The sequence below is a fragment of the Poecilia latipinna genome, unplaced genomic scaffold (genome assembly GCF_001443285.1).
Source record: "Poecilia latipinna isolate Pla-1442-1.1 unplaced genomic scaffold, P_latipinna-1.0 Scaffold2323, whole genome shotgun sequence".
Classification (NCBI taxonomy): domain Eukaryota; kingdom Metazoa; phylum Chordata; class Actinopteri; order Cyprinodontiformes; family Poeciliidae; genus Poecilia; species Poecilia latipinna.
The window spans coordinates 36,457-48,061 of record NW_015114939.1 but is presented as its reverse complement, the minus strand read 5'-3'; the positions used below and the strand labels follow the sequence as shown (position 1 = coordinate 48,061).

The following is an 11,605-nucleotide window of genomic DNA, read 5'->3' as shown; positions in this document are numbered from 1 at the left end:
GGATATATCTGCACTGACATCGGTATCGGTCCAATAAATAAAATTGGTCCAATATTAACAAACGATACTTATTACCATCTTGTTGCCGTTTGTCATGTGGAGTTTGGTCATGTGACACTATCTGGGTTTGCTTAAATTGGAAATACAAAAATAAATTTCCTTTATAGAAACACACTAATCTCCTTGAGGAGGAGCTTTGTCCTTGAAGGCGGGGCTAGGTCCACCCAGGTGTTTTGCACAGCTGAGTGGTTGCCATGGAGATTAGAGGTTTTCTCAAACATACATGAAAGAATCAAGGCAACACTCCAGGTATGTTTTGATGAGGGAATATCATAACATAATGTGAAGCTTAAAAAAGTCAATTTTGCATCATTTTAATGCAAACAATAAATTTATGTTTGAGGGGCCCCTAAACCAAGTTCTGCCCTGGGGCCGACATTCTCCTAATTCCGGCCCTGCAGAAGTGCTAACATGATCAAATAGGATATTTATTACTGTACCTAGAGGCTCCTTTTCAGTTTTATAAATCATAGAAGGGCTGCAGGGAAAAATCCAGATGTGTTTATCTACCCCAGATGATGAGGAAACCTCAGCATAGTTTGGGGAAATTTACAGATAATTTTCTTGCTGCAGATCAGTTTAGAGTCTATATTTAACCTGCAGGATATAAATCTGTTTAATGTCCATTCACAGCGGGCGTTGGAGCCTCGTCCAGCCGCCGCCCGGTGCTCTCCGACCGGACTCTGCATCGGATTCTCCCCGTTAACTTTAATATTCGCGCAGCTGCTTTCTTCCGCCTCTCCATGTCATTTCCTGTGATAAAAATGGTGGCCACAGCTAAAGAAGGCGACTGAGTCGGTGCAAACAATTTAACGCAAACTTTGCCACCGCAGAGCCAGCGGCCGGAGGAGGAAGAGGAGCAGAGAGGAGCTTCAGCCCGGGGAGAGGCTCGGCGTCCCCGCAGCGTGTCTGGTCCAGGTGGGTCCGGGTCTGTGGCCACAGTGGCCACCGAAAATGGCTTCCGAAAACAGCAGGCAGATCGCCAGCAGCCTGCAGGTCCTCTGGTGTAGGGGGGGAGAAAGAGTGGCGCAGATCTGCGCTCAGCACAGCCGCAAAGTACGCAGTTGTCCGTGGATTTGACCGGAGGTGACGCACAAAGTTAAAGAGAAGTTTTAGTTTGGGAATGTTTTATGCTGCAGAGATTATTTCATCTCTCACAGCTTCACACAGGGGAGTAAAACTCGTTTTCATTTTGGGCCATTTTGAGATCCTGGATGTCATTAAATGGCCGGTTGAACAAAAATATATCTATAAAAACCCTTAAACAGACTTAAAATATTAATAAATCACTGCTTCAGCATTAGATAAGTTCTTAAAATAAAACAATGATTAATGTCTTTTCACATTAATCAGACCGTTCATTTCGTGATTGTTTTTGTGTTGTTTTTTTTTTTTTTTTGCAATCAGAATCACATTTTTGTGATAATTTTTAAAAAAGGACTTTCGCAATTTTTGCACTTATGTAGCAATAAATCTGACTTTATAACTCAAATTATTAATCACCACTGTGTACTAGGGCCATTGTGAAAAGGCAATTTTTAGATAAAGGTCTGACATTTTCATAAAAATAAAGAAAAGTAAATTTATGGTTATAAAATCAAAGATTTGTTAGAAACAACTCAGATTTTTTTTTAGATTAATCCTAAAAATGTTTTAGAAAAACAACAACATTTCTAAACTTGAAAAGTCAAAACATTTTGTGGGAAAAAAAACAAAATTTTTTTTGTTAAAAAATTGCAATTGCAGTTGATTTTGTAGATTTTTCTGTACAAAATCTCAGAAATTTTGTAGAGAAAACAAGAACATTTCTGAGCTTCCAAAGTCGAATGAAATGAAAATTGACGTCATCGTAGAAAGTCGCGGAGAAATCGACTTTAATGGGAGGAAGTCCAGAGGAATTGCATCAGTCCGGCTGACTAAAACCCAATATTACTGACCACAGTGTGTATTTATCTGTAGTGTCTAAACCTATCTTTGAAATCTGACCAGCAGGGGTCGCTGTTTATCCACTTTACCATTCTCGTAAATGTTTCCTCATCTGTGTTTATTTTCTTAATTTGCAGATTCAGGTTTCCTACCAGAAACCAGGAAGACGTTTCCTGTGATGAAGATGAAAAATCAGTTTTCAGCAGCAGTAGCAGTCCTCAGATGTCTAACACCTGAACCATGAGCTGGATTTCTACCAACATGGTTCCATCATGAACGAACAGCCATCGGACCTCTGGTGTGAGTGTCTTCATCCTCTCTTCCCTTCAGTGTTTAGGGTCTTCTTCTGATGATGTTTTCGTCCTCCAGTCTGTGAGGACTGTCAGAAGTATTTCCAGGAGGAGTGTCCGTCCCATGGGCCACCGCTCTTCGTCCCCGATTCACCAGTGGCCCCTGGACTGGCCAACAGGGCGGCTCTCACGGTCCCATCGGGCTTGGAAGTCGTCACTGAGGGAGGCCAGGTAGATGTTCGCTGCGTGGATGCAAACTTCCCAAAGGGGGCGCTGTTTGGTCCATATCAGGGTGAGCTGGTGTCCAAGGAGGAACCAGCCAGTTCCTTCTCCTGGATTGTAAGTTCAAACCAGTCTAGCTCCAGTTTGTGACCAGTTTAGGATAAAATAAAGCCTAAAGTAGCTGTTTGGTGTTCCAGATTGTTGGTTTGAACAATTCGTCTCAGTCCATCGATGGCGGCGATGAGACCAAAGCCAACTGGATGAGGTAAACATTTCTCTGAATCTATAAAATGACTCCATATTAGGGCTGGGCAATAAATAAATTTTGACGATTAATGAAATTTTTGGTTTTTGAAGATTTAATATTTTGAACATTATTATTATTATTATTATTATTATTATTATTATTATTATTATTATTATTATATTTTTTTAACAAATGCACTCCTTGGGTTTCCATAGTTGAGAGTGATGTCAATGCGCCCAGAGCCGCCATCTTGTTTAACGAGCTTATTTTTATCTTACAGCTTCTGTTTATTTACACTTTGAATTCAGGTCAACTTTACAACAGAATATTAGGGCCAGGATAATATTTTATGTTTTTAAATTACGAGAATAAAGTCGTAATTTAAATAGTAACTTTATGAGAATCCCAACATAAAAAATAACAAAACTTTATTAAGAAGAATATGTCATGTTTTAATATCGGTTTTACAGATAAGGAAATTAATTATCAGAATGGAAATTATTGAGCTTATTTTCATTTATCATGCGGTTAATTGATTAATTGTTTAGAGATTTTGTCCCTCATGGATAAAAACTGGGAGCTGTTTCCACAGGAGAGTCTGATAACTCAAGCCTCCCATTTTACATCTTAAATAATCATTTTGGGCTGATCCACAGGTTTGTTCGTACCTCATCTGAGGACAGTGACAGGAACCTGACGGCCTTCCAGCACAACGGAAACATCTACTTCAGAGTCTGCAGGAGGCTGGAGGCCGGAGAGATACTCAGGGTTTGGTACAGCGACGACTACATCCAGAAACTCCAGTGTGTCTCTCAAGACAGCATCAATCGCAACCTGGACACAGGTAGGACTCCAGCTAATGATTAATTTAGTAGTCAGTTATTCTGATGATTAATTTGATTTTTAGATTAGCCCTAGACAAAGGAGAAGCACGCAGCAGATGAATAAGAACTGAAACTTTGGTCCCTCTTGTGACCTATGAACGTATTTGTCCACCAGATGGTGCTGTTTTACCGATTTTTTTTTTGTATTTCAAACCATTTTGTACCATTACAGCACTCTGCCCACATGTACTGTAGTTTGCCTTTTGTCCCCTATATGAACAGCTGAAGACCTTCAGACTTTTATCTGAAAGCAACGGATCTGGTTCTGTTTCAGGTCCTGAGACGTCAACAGTCCCCCAAAGTTTTCATAAGGAGCTTTCAGTTCCTAAACTGTGCACCGGCAAGCAGTCCTGTGAAGAACCAGACGGTCAGCCTCCTGCCAAGAAGAAGAAGATTGACCTGATTTTCAAAGACGTTCTAGAAGCTTCTCTGGAGGACTGCACTAAACCCCGGTCTGGATCCAGTGTTCCCAACTTAAAGGTGGAGAAGGCTGAGGATAACTTGACCAGCGGAGGACCGTCCACCTCCTTCTGCCCCAACTGCGTCAAACTGAAGAGGAGGATTCTGGAGCTGGAGGAGGAGCTGTCTCATCTCAGAAAACAGCAGGGGAACTCGGTTGGTCCATCAAGTTCTGAACTCCAACCGGATCTGCCTCATCCCGAACAGGCTCCCATTGAGGACTCTCAAGGTGGGTTCATGTACATGTGCTGTACGATGCAGCTGGTGAGCCACAAATTATTTAGACGTGGGAAGAAGTTTAGGCTTTAGAGGTGAAGATAACTGAGCAGCAGTTTGATTTCGTACAAAGTTCTCTACAAACATCAAGTCTGAGATATGGACAAGAAGAAACTTCCTGGCTCAGTATGTCAGTTTCTATTAACCACAAAATTATGCAAATTGGAATTGTAAAAATAAATTTCCTAACTGGAAATACCAATTAAAAAATTAAAAAACAAACACATTTTTCAATGTGTTCATTGTGCAATGAATATATTTGTCCACCAGATGGTGCTGTTTTGCACTGGGATCTGGTGTTTTGTTTTTTATTTGTATGTTTCATACGGAGTCGTTGGATCAGATGCTAAAACGGGTCCAGTGTGTTTTGGCCTTGACACTTTTTTTTCAGCAACGGTTAAACAAGTTTGTGTTTACAGGGATGGAACCCTTGACGCCCACCCAGATTATCCTGGATGAAGATGAGCAGGAAGTGGACTCGGCTGATGAGTCGGTTTCAGCCGACCTTGTGATTTCCCCAGAGGATTCATCAAAGCCTTACTCTGGATCAAGCAGACGAATTCGCCGCTTCAAGCAGGAATGGCTGAAGAAATTCTGGTTTCTTCGGTACTCATCAACCCTTAATGAAATGTGGTGCCATGTCTGCCGCCAGTACACCGTCCAGTCATCTCGAACGTCAGCCTTCATCATCGGCTCCAAGCAGTTCAAGATCCACACCATCAAGCTCCACAGCCAGAGCAACCTCCACAAAAAGTGTCTGCAGCTCTACAAGCTGCGGATGCATCCTGAGAAGACGGAGGAGATGTGCAAGAACATGACGCTTCTGTTCAACGCGGCGTACCACCTCGCTCTCGAGGGACGGGCCTTTTCCGACCTACGTCCTCTGGCTGAACTACTGAAGAAGTGCGAACTCAAAATTGTAGATCAGTACATGAATGAGGGTGACTGTAAGATTTTGGTCCACCACATCGCTCGAGCTCTGAAGGAAGAATTGGCTGAGAAAATGCGTCTGTCTCCTTTTCTAAGCGTCATTATGGATGCTCAAAATGACGACCTTTTCTCAGATTTGGTGGCAGTTTATGTCCAGTTCACAACCAGTGACAGTTCCCCACAAATGGAGTTCCTGTCCTTAGAGAGAGTGAGCATGCCTAATGTGGATGGATACCTCCAGCTTCTGGATCGGGCCTTCAGCGTACTGGGACTCCGGTTTCAGGACTTGCTGGTTGTAGGTCTCGGAGTGGATGGCACCAACATCTCCTCAGGGATTAGAGGAAGCCTGTACATATCTGTCCAAAAGACTTTTCCTTGGATCCTCTGTCTTCCCATATTGATCCACCGGCCTCATCTGGAGGTACTGGACGCCATCAGTGGGAAGGAGCTCTCCTGTCTTGAAGATCTGGAAAACAACCTGAAGCAGCTCCTCAGTTTCTACCGCTACTCTCCACGCATGATGGCCGAGCTGCGATCCAGCGCTCCGACTCTGTCCGAGGAGACGGAGTTCCTGGGTGACATCAGAGCCGTACGATGGATCATAGGAGAACCAAACGTTCTGAATGCACTCATCAAGGATTACCTGGAGGTTTTGGCACACCTGAAGGAGATCAGCAGCCAAACACAGAGGGCTGACGCTGCAGCCATAGCCCTGACACTCCTCCAGTTCCTCATGGACTATCAGTCTGTGAAACTCATCTACTTCTTGCTGGACATCATAGCTGTTCTCTCGCGACTGGCCCTCACCTTCCAGGGGGAGCACCTGCTGGTGTCGCAGGTGGAAGCCAGGCTAGAGGAGGCGATTCAGGAAATTGGCCAGTTGGTGGATTGTCCTGGTGAATATCTCCAGGAGTTTGAGGAAAACTTCAGGGAAAGCTTCAATGGTGTCGCTTTGAAGAACCTTCGTGTTGCAGAGTCCAAGTTTCAGTCCATCCGGAAAAAGATCTGCAGCAGAAGTCAGGGGATCCTGTCACAAAGGCTGGACCTGCAGAGCCGCTCCTTCACCAAAGCCTGCCAGGTGTTGGACCTGGACAGCTGGCCCGGCAACCATGAAGACCTGAAGACGTTCGGCGAGGAGGAAATCCAGGTCATATTCAACCACCTGGACTCCATTCCTTCTGCAGGTCAGGACGACCGGACGGAGACCAGGAGCAACCTCCTGGTGGAATGGAAGGAGCTGAAGGTGGACTACTTCAGCATGAACAGCTTCAAAGACATTCTGATTCACATCTGCAGGTACAAGCAACGTTTCCCGCTGCTGAACCAGATTTTGCAGGTCGTCAGGGTCCTGCCCAGCTCAACGGCCTGCTGCGATAAAGGTAGAGGCGCTTTGCAGAGGATTTGTAAGAACAACCGCTCCCGGTTGACCCTGGAGCAGATGAACGACCTGCTCACCGTGGCCGTCAACGGACCGCCCGTCGCAAACTTTGACGCAAAGCGAGCGCTGGACAGCTGGTTTGAGGAGAAGTCTGGGAGCAGCTACTCTCTTTCTGCCGAGGTGTTGAACAGGATGTCGGATGCTGATCCAAAGTCAGGCCTGCACAGCGGTGACATCAACACAGAGTATCTATAGCAAACAGGATAGCAAACCACAAAAAACTAGAAGAAAAGTTCAGGAAAACCTTTATGCACTGGAAAGTGATGAGAGGAAAAGAATTTATCTCAGATCAGGAAACAGCTGTGAAAGCTGTTAAGGTTCTAATTATCGACTTATGAGTTAGTATGAAGTTGATTGATTTTATCTATCAATTTATCATTAATTTTGAATTCAAAGTCCAAATAAATAGAAGCTGTAAAAAACAAACAAGATGGCGGCTCTGGGGGTGAAGAGTGGTGAAAAAAACATCCAGATTTTCCAAAAATTAAATCTTCAAAAACCAAAAATAATTAATACAATCAATTTATCGACCATCCCTGCCTGGAGGCAGCTGTAGATTCTCCTCTTGCTCCTCTTCTAGATTCTCCTGTGTCCTTTTCTGGATCTTACTGGATTTTTCTTGGGGGTTTTTCCCCACTGTTTCCTCCTGTTGGTTCTCCTTTGGATTCTGCTCTGTTTTCTGGATCCTCCTTTGGATCGCTGAAGTTTTGCTCCGAGCGGCACGTGTTGGCAGAATAACACGGTCACACATGAGGAACAATGAGTTGGTGTCAGAGTGAATGTCTGCCTCTGTTTCGGCTGATTTAACAGCAGGACGCTCAGTCTCAGTGACTGACAATAACACAGTGTATGGATGTATAAAGGCTTTATAATTCTGCATAAAAACGGTGCAACTGCTGCCGTCTCTCGTTTTTAAAGAGAGTATTTTTCTCTGCTTTGTAAAGACTGTCCAACTGAATGAATGCTAAAGCTGCACTGAGTGTCTTCTGCATATTTGTTTAAATTTTCACAGCAGTGAATGATTTGAATTAAAGCTTTTTCTTTCAGTGATGCAAAGGCTTCCCAGCTGCATGATCAACATGTTTAATGCGTCAGTGAATGTTGGAATAAAGGGTTTATTTTTCATTAAATATCAGTGATTTCTTTTGGTCAAATAAAGGAATAATGTGACATTTTTTCAATTCATTCTGAAGTTTTTCCAGATGTGAAGCGCTGTTTGTGTTTCTACTGCTTCTAAAAAAAATACAGCCATTTGGTTTTTGGCAATAAGTTAATGCACTGTTTCAAAACCTCCCAACCTCCGCTACCTAGCAATCCCAGCCAAGCCCAGTTCATTGCTTAGCAACCCAACCAGAGCTCCAGCACATTTGGTCAGCAGGTCTTACCGCTGTGTGCAGTGTACAATGGCTGCAGGAAAAGACAACTGTTTTGTTGACTTACCGTTCTTGTTTGTTGTTTTGCATCAGTTGGCAGCCATTTTGTGAGTGTAAATGTTGAGTTTGGGGGCGTGGCCAGAAGCAGCTTCTTTAGATTTAAAGTGACAGGAGGCCCTAAAACAGATCATTCTGAGAGGAGCTCACTCTGAAACCTCATTATCTAAGAATGATTTTGTGCAATAAATGTAATAAACATGTATTTTATGGCCATAGATGTATCCTAGCCTGTTCAACGAAGCATAATAGATCACCTTTAAGACGTTGGTTTTCTGGCTTAGACTCAGATTTTAACAAAGTTCGCAGCTTAAGGTTGGAGCTTTAGCTAATCTGTCCCATAAACCTGTCATTCTGTTTCATCCATTCAAAAACCAGTTTGGGATCCTTTCCCTGTTGGAAAACTGGTTAGGATGTTTGGGATCATTAACTCAGAGTCACATGTTGTTCTGCTCCTTTGCAGTGCAGGCTTTAGTGGAACCCAGTGGGAGGGCAATGGGCCCAATTGGGTCAGAGGTTCTGAACCCTGCCACCATTCAACAAACAGTTTACCCATCAGTGTGTCAGACCACAGCTACAGAAATGAAATTAATACAAGGAGTTGTTTGTCGCCAGGAGACGGCAACCAGAGGAGATTTAATGAGAGCACAAAACGACTTCCTGCCAAGTTTTCCAACCATCTGGACTCCAGTCTGCAAGAGAAAAAGGAAGTGGAAGCACTGGGGAGAATGGGTCAACAAAAAGAGACAATGGACAGGAAGTTCTGTGTCACAATGTTCTCATATGAAATATGAAAGAGACGTTTATTAGCTTAAAACACCAACAGAATAATTTATTTTGCTCAAATATCAGAAAGGAACTTCTCTTGTATTTACAGCTCGTTTGCATGTGTAACTGGTTAGAAACTAGTTACATTTACTCAGTTACATGTACTTAAGTAACTTTTTGGGAAAAAATTATTATACTATTTACTTTTAGTGGAATAATATTTTTATACATGTTATTGTTACATGAGTAAACGTTTTGAATCTTCTTCACATTGAGAGCAAATTCACTGAATAAAGAAAAAAGCAGGAGATACAAACAGCTAAATTTAAAGCTAAAGCTTCTGGTTTGTTGACAAGGTTTGTTTTTCTAAAGTTATTTTCTGCCTGTTGATCCATTTGGCAAATACTTCACCCTGTTGTTTTTTCCCCCCGTTTCACTCCTTTTTACCCCCTTTTTCCATTTTTCTTTTTCTTATTTTCCCTTTTTGTCTTTATTCCATTTTTTCTTTTCCCTTTCTTCCTTTTTTCTCTTTCTTTTGTTTTCCCCTTTCTTTCCATTTTTTCTTTTCCTCCTTTTTTAATTTTCCCTGTTTTTCTTTTTTCCCTTTTCCTTTCTTTTTCTCTTCCTTTCTTCTGTTTCTTTTCCTCTTTCTTTTTCTTTTTCTCTTAGTTTTTAATTTTTTCTTTTCTTTTTTCTCTTTTTTCCTTTCCCCTTTTCTTTTTCTTCTTCCCTTTTCCTTTTTTGTTTTTTTCCTTTCTTCTCTTCACCCTGTTCTAACAGACATGCATTTGAGTTATAGATTATAAGCATAATAAGATTTTTTTTACAGATTTATAAAAGTGTTGCCTGAATCTGTTATCTTTTAATCATGTCATTTATTTGTATTCTTTTTTAAAAATATAATTTTAGTCCTTAAAATACCAAAATTTGGACATAACTTTAGATTTTGTCTGTTTGATTTTTAAATATTATTTTAGACAGTTCAGATTTGTTTCCTAGAATCAAATCTGAACTGATTTCATGTAACTGGTGGAATATCAGGGATTAAATGAAACAGAGTCCATTTGTATCCATCGGATTATTTCTCCTCTTTTAGCTGCCGGGACGTTTTTACAGTAAAAGGAAAATGTTGTGAGTTTGTCTGCAGCAGCAGCTGGAGAACAACAGTCGCCTTTCTGAGAGCTGCTGCAGACGGTCCCGTCTGTCTCCAGACCGGACCTCCATCCTGAACAGAGCTGGGCCAAAATGAGAGCACAAATAATTAGCAATAATAATTATAATTCATTATAATTATAATAATTCAGATTAGCAAAATCTGAGTAATTAGATTTTGCTAATTACTCAGAGAGGAAATCAGATTTCTGTTAATCTGATTTCTGTTAATCTGATTTCCTCTCAGATTAACAGAAAACCATAAGACTTTATAGATTGACAGCTCAGGTATTTGACCCTTGTACATTAATTAATGGGGATTAATAATGTTAAACATAAGTTTACTTTTTGTCTTGGTGTATGGTGATTGGAGCAGTGGTGTTCAAACTGCAGCGCATGGGCCACTTTAAGCCCTTTGGATTATTTTCTGGGGCCAGCAGTCACAGTGCAAGAGTCCTACAAGTCGGACATTTTTTTAAATGAGCTGATTCAAAACCTCAGTATTCAGGATTCAGTTCAGCTGACAGAAATCAGATATTTACTTTCTGACTTATGACTGCCTTTTAATGTCAAAGTTAACAATATATTTTTTTAGTTGAAAATTTCAAATAAAATAAACATAAAATATTAGGTGATTTCCTAGGGAATTTAGAACTATAAACCCAAATCAGTCCCACGTTCCTGGAGAAACCTTTAGACGGCGTCTGGACGTCTGCAGAAACACAAAGCCCTCATACGGAAGCAGAGCCAGTTTCTCCCACGTCACAGACTGACTGCAGACTGACAGTCCGCTCTCTCTCAAAACAAACCCACTCAGTTCTGATGACACAAAACCCTGAACTTCTCCTGCCAAATACAGACACTTTGACCACCAGCAAGTCCGCCTCAAACTTTTTAACACGTGGGCCAAAATCGTCAAGTGAAAGGTACAAATAAATAAATAAATAAATAAATAAATAAATAAATAAAATCAAGTAAATAAAATCAAGTAAATAAAGAAAAAAAACAAATAAAACTCTTTTTTTTATTTAGGTGTAGTAGTTTTTTAGTTAGAGCAGTTCTAATATGAAAGAGATGCAAAAAAAGGTGAAAATCGAATTTTATTGAGTTTTCACAAATCAGAAAAATGTTTCACAAATCCCAAACATGGTTTTGAATATCCAGCTTGAAGAGGTGAATAATCTAGTCCAAGTTTCAAGTGTCCAGGTGTAGTAGTTTTTAAACTAGAGACGATTAAAAATGCGGAATGTAGTGAAAAATTAGGTGGAATCGCCCTTTAGCTATTAGAAGCTAGAAATGGAAACCAACTTCAGCTTCGTTTGTGTAATTTGACACAGTGCAGTGTGGAAAAATGAACCGTACCAGTTGAAAATGTGACAAAATCAGTTTTGGACCCTAATCGAACCGAGTCTAGTGGACTTCCAGGTGTAAAAACAAAAAACCCAGTTGGAGCAGAACCTGGGTCAGTATGAACGTAGATAAACAGTCTGACCAGCTGCAGAGTGGTTGTTTCAGAGGAGGAG

The 11,605-nt window shown here is 41.3% G+C and overlaps 1 protein-coding gene across 2 annotated transcripts; it reads left to right on the top strand.

The window, feature by feature from the left end:
- Positions 1-265: 265 nt before the first annotated feature.
- Positions 266-7,908, top strand: prdm11 (PR domain containing 11). Of its 2 annotated transcripts, XM_015018804.1 has the most exons (7): positions 266-978; positions 2,124-2,286; positions 2,356-2,615; positions 2,696-2,763; positions 3,402-3,589; positions 3,904-4,317; positions 4,784-7,908. In XM_015018804.1, the coding sequence occupies exons 2-7, from the start codon at positions 2,259-2,261 to the stop codon at positions 6,925-6,927; spliced, it is 3,102 nt and encodes a 1,033-aa protein (XP_014874290.1). In that variant the 5' UTR covers positions 266-978; positions 2,124-2,258; the 3' UTR covers positions 6,928-7,908. The 2 variants fall into 2 exon arrangements, with proteins under 2 accessions (XP_014874290.1, XP_014874291.1); XM_015018805.1 differs by lacking the exon at positions 266-978 and having other exon boundaries at positions 1,867-2,286.
- Positions 7,909-11,605: the final 3,697 nt, after the last annotated feature.